Below are 19265 nucleotides of genomic sequence, written 5' to 3' on the forward strand. Positions count from 1 at the left end.
TTAAAGCACTGAAAGTTCTGTTATCCTTCAGGATATCACCATCACTATAGCAAGACATAATGGGATGATGTTGAGACTATGTGGGACTAAATATTGCACAGTCATTTTTACATCACTGACAAATCAATACAACAAATCACTACAATGAATTCCCAATGAACAAAACTGTACTCCCAATGACCATGAAACCATTTAACAGATTTAACTTTCAGGCAGGTGAGCTGGACCACTAGGACTCACTTTCGGTCAAGCCTTAATTGCAATACAACTACTGAAACCCAGTGAATAAAACATAACAAAAATAATTAAAAGCATAAAAATACAAATCAGACATAAATGCACAAAACTGTATTAGGTACAGCATGTAAAAGCTTAATACCTCTGTAAAACAAAAACATTAACACCAGTTACCTAGTAAATATTGTGAGAAGATTCATCTGGAAGAGAAGGATTCCAAGACCATTTTACCTCGGGTAACATTGCATGAGCATACACAATGGCTCCCTAAAAAAATGTTTTCATTCTATTTTTATATGAATACAGTATAGGAATTTTAACAATGGCTTCTGAGGTGCACTCCAGTGACACTATGTCCAGGTCCTCTGGACCATATCAGACTAGATCACATTCTTTGGGGCATTTTAAATCAAAAGTAATATTAGGACTTATGGAAAATGCTGCACAGACAAGGAGGGGACTTATATATTCAAGTGCCTGCTTACATATTAATCCCTTGTGAACTGCTTCTTCTTACCTACTTAATAGTGCACTTTTAGGAGAGTTTAAATTAATAAGCTAGTAAATCATTTTACACGCAGATACATTTTCTGTCATTGAAACTGGACATCTATTTAACTTCAGCAGGTTTTGAACAGTGATGCTGCAATCTATACACACACACACACACACAGACAGACAGACAGACACACACACACACACACACACAGAATCTTGTCAGCTTTCATAATTCACTTTCTCTCTCCAATCGCTCACACACACGTACACTCTTCACCTTTCAAACCTGCGTTCAATCACTTTCTCTCTGATCGCTCACACACACACACACACACACACACACACACACACACACACACACTTCACCTTTCAAACCTGCATTCACTCACTTTCTCTCTCCAATCGCTCACACACACACACTCTTCACAATTCAAACATGCATTCACTCACTTTCTCTCTCCGATCGCTCACACACACACACACACACACACACACACACACACACACACACACACTTCACCTTTCAAACCTGCATTCACTCACTTTCTCTCTCCAATCGTTCACACACACACACACACACACTCTTCACAATTCAAACCTGCATTCAGTGATTCACTCACTTTCTCTTTCCTATCGCATGCACACACACACACACACACACACACACACACACACACACACACACACACACACACACACTCTCTCTCTTACCCTGAGTAGTGCTCGGCGTCTTCTGTTCAATCCATCCTCATATTGCTGCTGCTGCCATTAATCCTGGGCCCGGCTCCGTTTCAGGGCTCGCTGTATCCCCCAGCCTGCTAACGCCATTAATCCCAGCTCCGTGAGCTCGCTATATCCCTGGCCCCTTTGCTGCTGCCATGAATCCGTTTCAGGGCTCGCTGAGTCAGCCTCTTCTGTTCCACATGTTGCATTCCCGCTGACTGTTAACTTAACCGCCAGCCAGCCGGAAATGATGATGCGAGCTCCTTGAGCTCAATTCCGACTGGCTGGTAGCCTGACGGTGCTGACGTCATCGCGCACGTGATGACGTCAGCCCCGACAGCGCGAAAATTTAAAAAAAATTATTAAAATTTATTAAATTTTTTCAAGTTTGGCGGGCCGAATCAAAACGTTTAACGGGCCGCATGTGGCCACCGGGCCGTAGTTTGCCCATGCCTGGTCTAGAATAAGGAAATCATACGCTCTACTGACACTTTGGTTGCTAAAAGATGTAGCCTTTTTTTGCTAAAAATGTGATGAGAGAAAATAATTGCTTTGGACTCTCTGATTTGGTTGCTTGAAGCCCTTTTTTCTTGTACTTTCTACCCTTCTGTTGCAGACTCCATTGACATAGTTTACTCTTTTTATTATAGTGACACAATGGACAGTGTAAAGCAGAGTGCAGCCCTTTGTCTTCTAAGACTGTATAAAACCTCGCCTGATCTGGTTCCAATGGGAGAGTGGACATCACGGGTAGTACATTTGCTGAATGACCAACACATGGTAAGTTAATAAGTAAATATTTTGTCAGATATGACAAAAGAATTACTGAAAGGCATGTTTTTGTTTCCACATCACTTGCGTTTTGCTTCATATAACTATAAGAATTGGTAGGATAGAAAATCTCAGAAGCTTGTGTGAAACTGCACTGTAAAGTGCCCCTTTGTGAACCATTTGTTAGTGGCGTTGTGCTTTTGCCACTTGAGTATATAAAATGTTCCTCTGATCTCACTTGACAGTTTACTCTTCTGTGTACTGTATTATTTTGACCCTTTTTGGTCAGACATGTTTCCTTCTGCAGGACTGTTTTGTCACCTTTTACCCAACTGTCTCTTCTACACTCCATGTCCTCTCTCTTCCCTCATTTTCTTGCAGCACATTTGGCAGTTCTGTTGGTTATATGGTGGCTCATTGTAAGTACTGGCTATCATCTACCTTTTACTCCTAGCTTTTTCTGTTTCTTTTTTTCCTAGATGTTGCCGATTCTTGATGCATGCATTTTCCTTTCCAATTGTCCCCTTTTGCTTTTGATGGAGCCATTTTATCTATAAATTCTTGCAACTTTAGTTTGACTTTCTTTTATGCACTGTGCGGTGGTCTGCTATAGCTTTGACTTGCAGCACTCTGTTCCATTTGACTCCTGTCGTACTTCATGAAAGAGTGAAATCATATTAGTTTCCCAGTAGCACACCCCTTGCTAGTGATTATAACTGGTTACGTTAGCACCCAGTGTATCAGGATCAAGTTCTGTTTTAGAAGACTGCATTCCTGTGTATCTAGACTATGGAACTCCTTGTTGCTTACTACTCTGATAAAATGGCAATAACTAGCAAAGTTTCTGAAATTCAGTTCAGCACTTTTTGGATGCAAGGCTCTGCTCTTGTTCCATGCCAGGGTAACCTTACATTGTTCACAAGTTTTTTCTCCTTCTTGCTCATGATATTTTATAAGACTGTGAAATGCAACTCACAACAGATCTTCCTCCATTTTATTTCAACTTTCCTTTTTTCTACTTTAACTGATGGTTCACACTCAAAATAGCCCTTTTCTTTCTCCAGATGTTCTTCGTCTTTCACTGTTGCAGTCATTACATTTGGGTAATCTGCTGGCAGGTTGCCCTCAGTCGGCCTGAATATCGAAGTCTTGGGTCCCGCGTCGGTTGCTGTCTCTTCTTCCCAGACGTCAAGTTGTCAGGGGTATAAAACAGGCAGCAGATGCCATTTTCTTCAGTCTCTCTTGCCGAGCGGTGCCCGAAGCAGAAGCAGTTCGCAAGTGCCGGTCGGCCAACTACTGAAATTTTCGCATTCGAGTTTCAGAACCGAAGTCAAGTACCCCGTTGGGGCAACTTTTTCTTGCTCCATACCGATGTCAGTAAAAGTTAATAATTGCATTATTTGTGGGAAGCAAATACCTCATAAGGATTTCCATTTGTACTGTATTTCTTGCCTAGGCCCTAATCATAACGTGCCTTGCTGTCGGTTTTGTGCTAGATTCAACCAACGCACTATTAAGCGTCGGTATATCTTTGCTTCAAAATATTTTGGAAACAGATTTAACTACCCTGAAATGTTGTCGGATAGTAGTCTGACTACAGGAGTTCACAAAAAATGCAAAGAAAAGGACAGACAGACCGAGGTCCAAAACCAACGACGAAGCTTCTCCTAAGCCAGTCGCCGGTTTGACGGTACTCAGTGAGGCGCCTTCGCAACCTTTGATACCTGCTACTTTCGAGTCACAGGCCTCTACCGAGACCCATGTGTAGTCCAGCATGCCGCGAGATTCTCAAAGTATTGTACCCGCGGATGTCTCTGCCTCGGATGGGTCTGGAGCCGCTGAGCAGGCACTGGCTTCTGAGGGTGTTTTCAGGCCTCAGCATTTCTATTTAAAACTGACGCCAGCTTCAAAAACAAAGACAAAAGCAACTCCTAAGGCCAAAAAAAACGATGCATGAGCCACGTGCTCAGGCCTCTATAGCCAAGAAACAGATGATCAAAATGGCTGAAGACTTAATTACCTTGATCAGGGGTTCCCAACCCCCCTCCCTCCCCCGATAAGAGGCCTAGGCAAGACACTGATTATGACTCTTCAGATCAGGTTTCTATTTCTTCTGATTCCTCTTCTGATCAGGAATTTTCTATACCACCCTATGAGGATTCAGATGCAGAGGAATCCATTCTGTCTGCATCTCCTCCTGAAGATTATTCTTTTGGTGAAACCTTGCATACTTTGAGGGAACATTTTCATTGGGAGAGTCAAGATTTCTCAGAATCAAAAAAGAGGCTTGGGGATTTCCTTCTCCCTCAGCATAGGCCTTTGGCCATACCTCCTGTTTTAGACATTGTTGATGATGTGTTTTCGGAATCAAGCATGGCTCCAGATTCCCTACCACCGGTTCCTAGCAAGCCAGACAGATATTACAGGGTTCCTGACTCACAAATTTTTATTCAGAAATCCTGCTGCTGACCCTGAAACTGTCTCACAGGGTCCCAAAGGTGTAAAGGCCTCAACAGCTAAGAATCCTACCCCCTCTGATAGAGATTCCAAGGCGCTGGATAGATGTGGAAAGAAGGTTTGTACGTCTGCAGCTTTGGCAATTAGGGCCTTAAACTGCCAGTTTCATATGCTTAAATATCAACAGCATGTTATGGGATTATTGAAACAGAAGATGATGTTGATTTCTGAATGTGTGGAAAATAAAGAATTACAGGAATTATTACATGCAGCAGAACTGGTCGGAAAGCATACTTTGCAAAGTGGTTTTGATTCCTTGGAGGCCTCCTGCAGGGCCGCAGTTACTGGATCTGTGATTAGAAGGCATGCCTGGCTCAAAGAGCAAAATCTGCTTGATCATGTTAAAGCTAAATTGTTGGATGCACCTTTACAGCATGATACTTTGGTAATAAGGCAGAAGAGGTTTTAAAGAAAATGGAAGACAAACCTAAGTCTATGCAAACTGTAAAAGACTTCTTACAAGTGCAGCCACCAAGAATCAGTAGACACTGGCCTACAAAAAAATTGGTCCTTTCCTGTGTCCAACAGCGCCTCACAGGGCAAATCCAGGCGCTCAGAAGGCTCTAGATACCAATCACAGGGTTCCTACAGGTCAAAGCAATGGGGGTGCCTCTACCTCCAAATCTGGAGGAAACAAAGCACAACCCTGCAGTAAGCAGTCTCAATGACTTCCCTCTGCCGTCACCAAGCATTTATCTTTTGGCAGCCCCCTTAGGGGGAAAACTAGCACTTCATGCAAAAAATTTGCAGTTAATAACCCATGACAAGTGGGTATTAAACACAGTATCCCAGGGATACAGATTTCATTTCCATACCTTGCCAATTCCAAACAGTTGGCCAGATCTGCCACAAAATCAATGGGCAGAGGCACAGAAACAAGTTACATCCCTCATGGATATGGGGGCTATTCAGCCAATACTAGAAGTAGAAAAAGGACAAGGGTTTTACTCAAGACTGTTCTTAGTACCCAGAGAAGACCATGCCTGGCGCCCAATACTGGATTTATTGATGTTGAACACATTCTTGGACATCCCAAAATTCAAAATGCTGACTTTGCAACAGCTTCTGCCCATGCTGGGCAAGAACGCTTGGCTAGTGACTGTAGACTTAAGAGGGCATACCTGCATATCCCAATAAGGGAATCGTGCAGAAGATGCCTCCGCTTCAAGGCTGGTTTTATGCATTACCAATTCTCTGCACTGCCCTTTGGCTTATCTACTGCCCCCAGGGTCTTTACAAAGTGCTTGGCACCAGTAATTGCATTTTGCAGACAAAGAAGCATTCAAATCTATCCATACTTGGACGACTGTCTCATTCAAGCAGAAAACAAGGGCATTCTTCTTCATCATCTGGCATTTGTAAAAAGGCTCCTAACTTGCCTAGGGTACACAATAAACGAAAATAAATCACAACTGGTACCCTCTCAAAAGATTACATTCTTGTGTGCAAGCTTGAATACAACTGCCCAGATGGCTTACCTTAAGCCAGATAAAGGCAATTGACTATTTACTTCAAACAGATGGCAAAAATCCAGTTATCTGCAAGACAAATTCTGCAGGCTTTGTGGTTCATGACATCCTGCATTCTACTAATTCCATATGCAAGACTGCATATGAGGAAACTGCACTGGTACTTAAAAGTTTATGGAGTCAACATTGTCACAGTCTGGAAACAATGATTCCTCTCATTCCCTGCCTACAATAGGAGTTTCTTTGGTGGGCAGAGACATGTCACTAGAACATGGGACGGTCTTTCACTCTACCCCCCGCCAGCCATACCTTAACTGCAGAAGTGTCAGACTATGCTTGGGGGCCCACCTGGCAGGGAGTTGCATTCAGGGCATATGGAGCCCAAAACAAATGCATCTGCATATCAACCATTAAGAGATGTTAGCTGTTCAGAATGCCCTGACAGCCTTCAAGGACTTCATCCAGAACAACTACTGATAGACAGACAACACCATGGTTATCTGGTACATAAGCAGGGAGGCACACATTCCTACCCCCTTTGCAGACTAGCCATGGCATTGTGGGACACAGCCTTGACTTGCCAAGTACATCTTCAAGCTCAGTTCCTGCTAGGAAAACAAAATACTCTGGCAGATGACCTAAGCAGAAATCTTATGAACCCTCACGAGTGGAAACTGGATCCACAAGTCTTCAACATGATAACAGAGAAATGGGGGAGCCTGAACATAGATCTATTTACCTCTCCCCAGAACTATCAACTGGACAAATTCTGCACAAGGATTTATGACAGACAAGCATGGAAAGTGGATGCCCTATCCTTCAGCTGGAAAAACTGAAAGTCTCCGCCTTTCCTCCTTTGCCTCTTCTTTCCAAGGTCCTACTAAAGGTCAGACAGGAAAAAACAAAAATGATCCTAATTGCCCCGGACTGGCCTCGCCAGCACTGGTACCCAATTCTAAGGAATATGTCTCAACTCCCTCCTTGATACTTGCCTCAAATGCCTCATCTACTGTCTGAGCAGAACAATCAAATTCTGCACAGTCAGCTACAAACTCTGAACCTGGCAGCATGGCTGATCATGTAATTATTCAAACACCACCTCTTAGTAAATCTGTGATGGATGTCATTTTGGAAGCCAGAAGGCCTAGTACTAGAAAATCTTATGCTGATAAATGGAAGAGATTCTGTGCTTGGAACCAAGCACAAGGGACTGACAGCAAAGCCAAATATTCCTCAGATTTTACAATACTTGACTGAGATGCTTGACAAGGGCCTATCGTTTTCATCGATAAAAATCCATGCCTCTGCCATCTCTGCTCATTACAACACAGAGCCTCCCATCTTTTCTCATCCTCTGCTAAAACAGTATCTTAGAGGGCCCAAAATTTTAAGACCTCCCAGAAGATCACCAACTCCTGCATGGGACCTCAATTTTCTGCATGGGACCTCAATTTTGTGCTGGAAAAGCTCACTCTGCCTCCATTTGAACCAGCAGCTACTGCAGATATAAAGTTTTTATCTTGGAAAACAGCTTTCCTTCTGGCAATCACTTCAGCAAGAAGGGTTTTCAGAACTACAGGCCCTCATGGCTGTGGAGTCTATTATATTTTACTCAGACAGGGTGTCCCTCAGGACCAATCCTTCATTTATGCCTAAGGTGGTATCCAGTGTGGCTCTTGACCAAACCATTCACCTGCCAACTTTTTACCCAAATCCGCAGAACAAGGGGGAGTGGATTCTGCATTCCTTGGACGTACACAGACAACTAAGATTCTACTTAAACAGGACCAGATCTCTAAAAGTCTGAGCAGCTACTGGTGGCATTTGCTGCAGGATCAGAGGGAAAGGCTATTTCAAAGCAGACTATTTGAAAGTGGATAAGCCACTGCATTCGTTTCTGTTATTTTCATCATGGTAAACTGGTGCCCAAGAGAATCCAGTCACATTCCACCAGGGCTGCATCTCCCTCAGCAGCTTTTCTCAGAGGGGTACCAACCAAAGACATTCTAGAAGCTGCTACTTGGAGCTCTGTTCATACTTTTACAAAGTATTATCATTTGCCTCTCTTCTCCAAGTCCAGGGCAGGCTTTGCCACTGCAGTTCTGCAGAGCCTTATAGCGCTCCTAATGCTATTTAGTTCCAGCCTTCCATCCATAGCTTTGGGATTCTACCCAAATGTAATGACTGCAACAGTGAAACACGAAGAACCTAGTACAGTTGTGTACACTTGCTATAAATGTAGATGTCTGAGTGTATTCACTGTTGCAGTCTGGGTTACCTACCCGCCAACCCCCTGTATTCTGGAGCTTCTCTTTCCTTCACTATATTCTACTGCCTTTGTGGTGTATTTGCTTTTAGATGAAGGTAAAGTTCATGCATGTTACAATTGCATATATCTATATATATATATCTATATATATATATATATATATATATATATATATATATCTATATATATATATCTATATATATATCTAAATATATATATATATATATATATATATATATATATATATATATATATATATATATATATATATATGTATATATATATATATATATATATCTATATATATATATCTATATATGTATCTATATATGTATATATATATATATATATATCTATATATATATATATATCTATATCTATATATATATATATAGTTTTATATATATTTATATATATTTTGCTCCCTGTTTGGGGGGCACTGGACATCTGGGGCAAAAAAAACTAAAGCAAAATGGCGTCGGCTGCCTGTTTTATACCCCCTGATGACCTGACATCATGGAAGAAGAGACAGCAACCGACGCAGGACCCAAGACTTTGATATTCAGGCTGACTGATTACCGAAATGTAATGACTGCAACAGTGAATACACTCAAACATCTACATTTATGGTAAGTGTACACAACTGTACTTTCTGCAATCTTGCTCTAAATTTTTCCAATTCTTTCCCTTCTTTCTTTCTCTAATCTACTTTATATATCCTGTAGACATAGACTGTGTAGATAAAACGTTAGTAGAGAAGAGCCTATCACGTAACTCCTCTCTGCTTCCCGTATGTATGTTTTATATTGCATTTGCAACTACTGTCCTTTTTGTGCTGTTACTAATATGTAGCTGTATATGAATGTGACTGATTTTTATGACTGAGCTACCATGAATCTGAATTTTCACAACTACATATTCTAATATTGTGATTGCAAATCTGTAGGATTATCCTACCTTTGCTACTGTTTAATAAGCTTGCTTTGCATTTTGTTCTGCTTGGAAAGTTTTGTAACTTTTTTCTCTTGTGTACTGTCTTTTTCATAAGTTAAGTGGTAACTACTAGGCTTGCTGCCCTTGAAGGTCATTTAAAGCACTATTTAAGAATAACTGGGATCAACCATAGATAATTTGGGGAGGATACATGCATGGGATTAAGCATTTAGGAGCTGCGTTTATCTGTTAGTAATGCAGGGGGAGGTCCTGTTTGTTTGGCTTCTCATCCAAAGATCCAAGTTGTGCATGAATATGGACAGGGATGAACTTTGCTTTATGTGGATGGGAGAGTCTGTTCAAAGCATTCTGTTGATATTGCAGAGAAGCTTTAGATCCCTTGACAGAGTATTTCTGATGCCATTCGACTTGCTAATGTGCAATAAAACTCTTGATACTGGGTTGGAGGGTGCCTTGTCTACCAGATAGAGGTCACCTTTTAGTAATTTGTAGGATACAGAGCATAGTGACAGGGCTTTGAGTTGGCCCAGGTAGAACATATTGTTTAAGCCTTGTATCTTTTTAGTAATATATGTCTGTGGACGTTGCATTTGTTGTATGTATCTGAACTGATAGATATTAAAATGGGCATTATATTAAATGATTGGCCTAGTGAGGACTGAGTAAAGGGAACAGTAACATCCCTAGATCTAGATACAATCCCTTTGTTTGTAAACTTTACAGTATAGAAGGACTTTCTTACAATAGTGGACACATGTTGGTCAAGCCTTAGGTCACTGTCCACATACGTTCTCAAATCCTGAGCAACTGGGGCATGTTGTCAGTGTGGTAGATCCCCTGGGGTAGATGACTTCCAAAAGGGATACAGTAATGAAGTTTTTGGCACTTGGTTGCCATTACTTTGGCACCATTTTTATTTGGGACAAGCCATCATGCAGGATGGCTAAGTCATTTGGGGTTTCTAGCTTGCAGTCATCTTCAGACTTAGCCAGCCACAGCCCTTTGGTATTGGCTTTTACTTCAGAAAGTAGATGCCAAACAAGAGAGGTCACAGCACAGAACCAGGGGGACTCCACTGTTGACTGGTTTCTTTGTGAAGTTAACTTTAGTAACAGATTCTGGCCAAAAACCATAGCAAGGAGAAGGAAATCAGCCGTGACGGACACCTGAACGTTAATATCAATGCTTTATTGTAACAAGAGTTAAATACTTGCATCCTTCCAAAATGTAGGACTTCATCAGAGTGAAAAAATCAATATTATCCCACATTTAAATGTCAAAAATAAAATCATGTGATGCTAGCCATCAAGTATAATCTTAAAATCAGTTAATAGACAACCCGTCTAATTTAAATATCCTAAAACAGAAGGTAATTAAACCCATGCCCCAAATAGCAAAATTGATTTATTGTGTGGTGTGAGCGTTAATAGGGATGTCACTGATAAGTCTGTTGCCTTAGAGATAACTGAAATAACTGAATATAATAAAAGCTTTCATTTAATGACCAATTCCTTCAACAATGTGTTTTTTTCAAGGGATGTTAGTCTTAAAGACAACATCAAAATTTTGGAGAAGAAATTTAAGTAAATTAGGAAGTCTTTGGTTAGATGATGCTTATTTAAATTATTGTATTGATATGCAAGATGTACCTAAGGGGTTAAGACTGTTTAAATTTCCTAATGATATTGGAGCGGGCTCATCCCTGCATCAGGAGTTAATTAGTATGTTTGCTCAACATGGAGTTGAGTTAATGACTATTAAAGAAATATATTCACTGAAAAAATGTATTTCTTTCTTTTCTGAAGAAATGTCAAGCAGAGGTCTTTATTTTGCCTCTGAAGAAATGTCCAAAAGTAGACCAGACAAACTCCGTACTACTGTATCTGTTATACTTTGTCTCAGCACAAATTCTTGCCTAACAGTTAATTCTGTCAGAGCTATTTCAATTCTATTATAACACAGCTAGACAGATGAATAGACTAAGGCACACTCAGTCTAAGACGTCACCCCTGAATGAAACATACTGTCCAGTTTATATACTCTTTTCAACCAATGTTATTTTTAGTGTCCTTGTGACTTGTTCTTCTGGTTTCTGTCTGTGTCATGAAAAAGTCCATGGTTATTTCATGCCCTTTTTTGGTTCTTTCTGTATCTGAAGACTTCACAAAAGTCTCTCCACATCATCTTTACGTCACTTGACCTGTCTGCATATTATTTATTTCTGCATCTGAAAGCCAAGAAAGTCAACTAACTTCCTTTTTTTCTATAACAGGATGCATTTACAGTGTTGCCCACAGCTATATGTTATTAATATCTAAGCTGAACATAACTGTTCTTGCAAAGCAAGCATATTATTTTGAAAACTGCCGTTTGGCCTTACACATTTCCTTTCACTCTACACAGTATATTGGGGAAAAGCATTTTAATTTACACAATATCAACTATTTTGGTTAAAGCCAATATGAGACACATTGAACATTTCATTGCTTAGATTCATGAGTTGGATAGAGACTTTAAGAAGGACTTATTCTTCGAATTATTGAACTGGTTACAATTCTGTCTTTTATAGCATAGATAAGCAATGTGATGCTATAAAAAAAAACCTTGAAGATTTTAAGGGATACAAAGGACTGAATCGCAAAATGTCTACCCATTACCTAAAGGTGCTTTTATTGAGAATAATACCAGTTTACAACATCAGCATGTTGTTGAGATTAGGGATGATTGTGAATAGAAGGATGTAATTCCTCCTTAACCTTGAGCCTTTAGAGTTTCCCCCTTTGTGCAGGTCAACCAGACCAGTTGTAAACCTGTTGTATATTTTCCGCACGAGCGGATGGGTGAAAGAAGCAAGTCGGTCCCTTCAAGGCAGAAGGGCAAGGGGAACAACAACTTCCACAGGAATTAGAGGGATTCCTACAAGAAAAGCTATTGGAGGAATAGTGTGTAAATTTGTATCATAATGAAAGTAGTGATATAAAACATGGTGTTATTTTCACAAAACATGGTTTTAATATATGTAATTATAATAGTGTAGAGATGACTAGTATTCATTAAGCTCTTTCAAAGAGGTTTAACTTTTGTTCCCCGTTGTGATTTTGATTTAGTGGACTGTTTAACAGAACTTGTTATCCACTTGGCAGGTAAACCTCAGTCAGCTTTGATAATAGAAACCTTGGTGAAAAGGAAGAGAGGGTGGCTTGAGATCTGTTGGTTTTAAATAAATCTGTGTGCATCAAAAAGTCTTATAAGGGTGGGGGGACTGTTTTAGAGGATTTTTTTCACTATATTAGTAAAATGTTCTATATTTTATTTAATGCTGAAAATGATATCCCTGTTTCCCAGAATGAAATTAATTTGGCATAGAGAAATATTGATTTGTTGTTTGGAAGAGAAGAGTTAAGTTTTTAGACTATAACACTTACTGAATTTAGGATCTGATGTCAGTTTTCATTCATTCCTCAGCCATTGGGTTCAGATCGATACTCTGATCAGACACTGCTGATACTATAGCTCATGGCCAACTTGAAACTGTCAAGCTCCTCCCTACTCATAATGCACCATTCTCTAACGTACCTCAGATCTCATTTGCCGCATTCATGTATAGACATGGTCAGCTTTGCTGTTAGGCATATTTAGAGAAGTGGAATTTATTCTAAAAAAAATATTTCCCCCAAATCTCTATAGCTGTATATACTTGAGTATTTTTGTTTACCATTGCTGGCATTTTTTTTTTCCCTCATACTGTAAAACCTTCCTGTTAGCCGAACTTTCACACATTGATGTATTCTTTAGTACCATTATTGGTACTCATTTACCCTTTTTGCTCTTTTTCCTCCTTCGCCTAAAAATACATCTATCTTCAACTACTTCCACTAGTTAAAAGATGTCTGAAAAAGGATTTAAAAAAGGTAAAAAAATGTGGCAGTAAGCTGCCTTATTTTGACGCCCATGACTTTTGAGTTTACTGTTTGGGCCTTGACCATCTTAATATTGATTGTGAGACATGTAAAAGTTTTAATCCGCGTGCTTTAGAGGATGGGAGAAGCAAATAAATATTACTTCCAACCTCTTTTTTAGAAGTCATATCTGGGGCTCACACCCCCAAAACATCTAAGGACACTCCTAAAAAGTCCTAGAAAAAGTTGGGTTCTTCCACGCTTTCTGCCATGGAGCCTTCTCTCAAAAAAATCGAGATTGGATCCAAAGCCATCTGGCTTCAAGATTTCTTCTGAGTCTCCTAGAATGTCTTTGGATCACTTCAGCTCCAAACATTCTTCCTTGGGTCCAATACTTACAACAATTGACCCAGTTCCTTCAAGACTTCCATCTCCCTTCTTCGAGAGATGGCAGCCCAAGTCATCATCCATGGCTTCATCTCCTTCTTCCAGGAGTCTCACAGAAGCAGACTTAGAGTGATGAGGAAGTTTCTCTCTGCGCAAGTACAGTGGGGGATTCTCCCTGCTCCAACTGCTTCGGGTCAAGAACCCTTAGCTTGCTCTACTCCTCCAGTTACAGCTCCTTCTCTGATTCGACACCTTATTTTGGAGTCCTTGGATCTGAGGTTGCCAAGGCTGTCTGATTTGAATCTGGTAGTATTGGTATCCTCTGATCCGAAGGATGTCCTTCAAGGATGCATCTGCAGTCCTAACATATGGGTTGTCCTGCCTCAGGCAGCCCTTCGGTCGGCCGGATTCCAAAGTCTGGGTCTGGCCTCGGCTGATGTCGCACTTCACCCGACGTCATAGCTGCAGGGATATAAAGGCATCAGCTGACGCCATTTTCCTCAGTCTTTCTTGCCGCGCGGTGCCCGAAGCAGAAGCTGTTCGCAAGTGCCGGTCAGTCAGATCCAGAGATTTCTACTACCGAAGACTTCTAAAAAGCTAAGTACCCCGTTGGGGACTCTTTCTTGCCTCAGCCGATGTCAGACAAAGTAAATAATTGTTTAACTTGTGGGAAACAAATACCTCATAAGGATTTCCACTCTTACTGCCTTCCTTGCTTAGGCCCAGACCACGACGTATCAGCTTGTCTAGCCTGTGCTTCCTTCAACCGACGGACGCTTAGACGTCGGTCGGAGTTTGCAGAGGAGTTTTTTGGTCCCGCTTTTGCATACAAAATGCCGTCGGACACTCCGACTACACAATTAGCTAAAAAGCGCAAGGAAAGGGACCGACACTCGCGGTCCGCGGTTTTGGCTGAAACCACGGTTAGGCCAACCGCGAGGGTCTCAGTTTCAGCTGAAACAGAGTCCTCGGTTCTTCCTTCGGCTGAAAGCATGCCTCCGATAGCCGAGGCCTCACAGAGCATGGCTGAATCTGCTACTGAAATTACTGCTACAGAAGCAGGCACCCAGGATTTGTCAGACACTATTCCTTTAGACCTATCTACCCCTGCACATGGGGCTGCTAGACCCCCTGCTTCTATGTCTATCAAGGCCTTTTCCAGGGCTAAAGCAGCTAAATCTTCTAAGGCCTTACCTGCTAAAACTCCCTCACACAGGCCTACCTGTAGTTCCCAAATACTCAGCCTGGCTGAGGATCTTATTTCTTTGATCAGGGGATCCCAACCTCACCCAGACAGGGCCTCTCAACCCCCTCCAGATAAGAGGTCTAGGACTGAACCCCCGGAACCTGTCTCTACAGACTTCCTCGGATGACTCAGATATTTCAGACCATCAGGAAGGCCCATATTCTCCTTATGAGGATTCTGATGCAGAAGACTCCATTCCTTCTGCTTCTCCTCCTGAAGAATTTTCTTTTGGGGAAACCCTACATGCTATGAGGGAACACTTCCAATGGCAGGGCCAGTTTTTTTCAGATTCAAGGAAAAGGCTAAGGACTTTTTTACACTTACCACAGCATAGGCCTTTAGCCATTCCTCCAGTACTAACAGTTGTTGATGATGCATATAATGATGCCTGTACTGCCCCTGATTCTCTTCCTCTGGCCCCTGCCAAGCCTGACAGATATTACAGGGTCCCGGACACACACTACCACTTGTATAAGGCTCCTGTTGCAGACCCTGAAACCATTTCACAGGGCCCTAAAGGTGTGGCAGCTGCCTCTGCCAAAAACCCTCTTCCCTCTGAAGGGGAATCTCGTGCATTAGAGAGATGGGGTAAAAAGGTTTATACTTCTGCTACTCTTTCGGCCAGGGCCTTAAACTGTCAATTTCACATGATTCAGTACCAGGAATTTTTGTTAGACCAGCTAAATAAAAAACTGTCCTCTCCTGAACCTATAGACCGCAAGTCCCTTAAGGATTTGGTACATAACTCTCAGCAGGTCAGTAACCATTTCTTAAAATGTGGCTATGATGCACTGGAGGCTTCCTTTAGATCAGCTATGACTGGAACAGTGATTCGAAGGCATGCCTGGTTAAAAGAACAATCCTTACCAGACCATGTTAAGTCAAAACTCCTAGATGCTCCTTTGGAGAAACAAAGTTTGTTTGGCTCCCCTGCACAGGAGGTTCTAAAGAAAGTGGAAGAAAAAGCAAAATCTGTCCAAACAGTCAAGGATTTCTTACAGGTCCAACCTCCGAGGTTTAGCAGAAATTGGCCTTCGAAGAATTGGTCCTTTCCAGACACCTCCAGAGCACAGAGAGGCAGAAATAGACGCCCAAGAGGCAGAGGTCAATCTAGGGGTGCCTACAGGGGACGTCAGTGGCAACCTGCCAACCAGAGAAGTGCTGCCACAGATTCAACTACAACCACTTCCACAGGACAGACACAATGACTTGGCTCTAGTTCCGCCTACCAGGGAACAACTGGAAGCACCCTTGGGCGGAAAGCTAGCCTTATTTTCCGACAACTGGCATTGCATTACAGGATACAAATGGACTTTACAAACAATAGACAAGGGCTACAGGTTTCACTTCCACACACTACCAAAAAAGAGAGGAATGCCAAACCTACCACCAAGCCAAAAAACAGAGGCTCAAAGACAAATCAACAACTTACTAAGGATGAGAGCTATAGAAAAGGTACCACCTATGGAACAAGGCCAAGGATTTTACTCCAGGCTTTTCCTTGTACCAAGAAAAGAAAATCAATGGAGACCTATTCTCGACTTGTCCGCACTGAACACATACCTCATTGTTCCAAAATTCAAAATGCTGACCCTCCAGCAACTTCTTCCCATGCTGGGCAAGGAGTCTTGGCTGGTGACTCTAGATCTCAAGGAGGCATACCTGCACGTCCCTATATGACCAGATTGCAGAAGACACCTCAGATTTCTTGCAGGATCAGAGCATTATCAATTCTCAGCATTGCCCTTTGGCTTATCTACTGTGCCCAGAGTATTCACGAAATGCCTGGCATCAGTAATTGCTCATTGCAGGCTTCAGGGAATTCAAATTTACCCATACCTGGACGACTGCCTAATACAAGCGGACACAACAAGGCAAAATTAACAAAAGATTTGCAAAATGTCATACAACTGTTGCAAGCCTTGGGATACACAGTCAACATGCAAAAGTCAAGACTAGTACCATCCCAAAGGATAACATTTTTGGGTGCAGAACTGGATACATCAACTCAGATGGCTTTTCTCACAGAAGAAAAACAAAAGCAACTACCAGTCTATTTCATGACATTAACAACACAAACTCAGCTTACTGCAAGGAAAGTCCTGCAAGCCCTGGGTTACATGGCATCCTGCATAATATTGATTCCGCATGCCAGGCTGCATATGAGAAAGTTGCAGTGGTACCTAAGGAATGTATGGTCTCAACACAAGCACAGTCTAGAAGCCCAGATTCCAATAATTCCATGCCTGAAACAAGAATTCCTGTGGTGGGCTCAGGCCTGTCAATTGAACAGAGGATTGCCTTTCCACAGACCACATCCAAGCCAGACCATCACCACGGACGCCTCAGACCTAGGCTGGGGGGCACACATAGTGGACAAGTGTATACAAGGCCTATGGACCCAAGACCAGCTGAATCTACACATAAATCTAAAGGAGATGCTGGCAGTCAAACATGCAATCCAGGCATTCAGACCACTCCTTCAACAAGGTCACCTGCTGATAAGGACGGACAATACCACAGTCATGTGGTACATCAACAAACAGGGAGGTACACACTCATATCCTCTATGCCGGATGGCAATGGACCTGTGGAATGTGGCCCTGAATCTCAACATTCAACTACAGGCCAGATTTGTACCAGGAAAAGAAAATTCACTAGCAGACACCTTAAGCAGAACTTCCACGGATGCCCACGAATGGATGCTGCATCCAGATATCTTCAAAACCATAACAAAGAAATGGGGACTGCCAGAGATAGACCTGTTCGCCTCCCCACACAACCACCAATTGAAGAAATTCTGCACAAGAGCATACCACCCACTTGCCTGGAGGGTGGACTCCCTTTCCTTCAGCTGGAAAAACCTGACAGCATATGCATTCCCACCTCTTCCTTTGATGTACAAAGTCCTACTGAAGATCAAAGAGGATCAGCCAAGGGTAATCCTGATAGCTCCAGACTGGCCAAGGCAACATTGGTACCCGCTACTGCGAAGCACGTCTCGGACACACGCATGGCCTCTACCTCTATGTCCCTTACTTCTAACACAGAACAACTACAAGATCCTACATCCAAACTTGAAAACACTGCAGCTAGCTGCTTGGAATATTGCATAAAACAAAATAAAACAGATTTATCTCAGAGGGTTAAGGACATTATCCTGGAGGCACGCAGACTCTCCACAAGGAAAACTTATTCAGCCAAATGGAAAAGATACCTCATTTGGAGTGCAGCAAAGGGCGAAAATGTCTCATTGGCAAACATAGCACACATCCTGGAATACTTAGCAGAACTGTTCCACAATGACCTGTCCTACTCCTCCATTAAGATTCATGCATCAGCAATTTCAGCAGAATACAACATGGATCCTCCTGTCTTCTCTCATCCTCTACTCAGGCAGTTCTTGAGGGGAATCAAAAATGTAAAACCTCCAAGGAAACCACCTTTACCTACATGGGATCTCAACTTTGTGCTGGAAAAGTTAACACTTCCCCCTTTTGAACCAGCAGCAACAGCAGACTTACAGGTCTTATCTTGGAAAACTGCTTTCCTGCTAGCGATCACTTCAGCAAGAAGGGTATCTGAGTTACAGGCATTAATGGCAGTACAGCCCTTCCTTATCTTCCATCAGGATAGGGTGTCTCTGAGAACTAACCCTACTTTTATGCCAAAAGTGGTCTCCAGAGTATCATTGAACCAAGCGATTCATTTACCTACATTCTTCCCCAACCCACAGAACAGGGGGAAAGACTACTACATACCTTGGATGTGCACAGACAATTACGCTACTATCTGGACAGAACTAAGACCAACAGAAAAACTGACCAGCTTCTGGTAGCATATGCAACAGGAATGCAAGGAAAAGCAATTTCAAAACAGACAATCTCAAAATGGATAGGAAATTGCATTAGATTTTGTTACTCTTTTCATGGAAAGACAACTCCTGAAAATATCAGACCTCACTCCACAAGAGCTACAGCCACCACTACAGCTTTCCTACGAGGAGTGGCTACCAAAGACATTTTAGAAGCTGCTACTTGGAGCTCCGTGCATACATTTGCCAAGCATTATAATCTGCCTTTATACTCCAGATCCCGAGCAGGTTTTGCAACTGCTGTTTTGCAAGGGATCTTGACTACACCATCTTTATCTTAGTGCCTCCTCCCCCAGTTTGGCTATGGTATTCTACCCATATGTTAGGACTGCAGATGTATCCTTGAAGGACATAGTACAGTTTTGTACCTACCATAAATGTAGATGTCCGATAGGTATGCATCTGCAGTCAGGATTACCCA

General features: G+C 42.0%; 1 protein-coding gene across 5 annotated transcripts in view; it reads left to right on the top strand.

The window, feature by feature from the left end:
* LOC122811506 (AP-2 complex subunit alpha-2) overlaps positions 1–19265 on the top strand; it is a 2640839-nt gene that overhangs the window by 382786 nt on the left and 2238788 nt on the right. For all 5 annotated transcript variants that reach the window (XM_044083382.1, XM_044083385.1, XM_044083386.1 and 2 more), the window contains exon 5: positions 2109–2238. In XM_044083382.1, the coding sequence (XP_043939317.1) occupies positions 2109–2238 (130 nt within the window). The remainder of the gene's footprint in view (positions 1–2108; positions 2239–19265) is intronic.

The sequence above is a fragment of the Protopterus annectens genome, chromosome 9.part0, assembly GCF_019279795.1.
Source record: "Protopterus annectens isolate FY-2018-M chromosome 9.part0, PAN1.0, whole genome shotgun sequence".
NCBI lineage: Eukaryota > Metazoa > Chordata > Ceratodontiformes > Protopteridae > Protopterus > Protopterus annectens.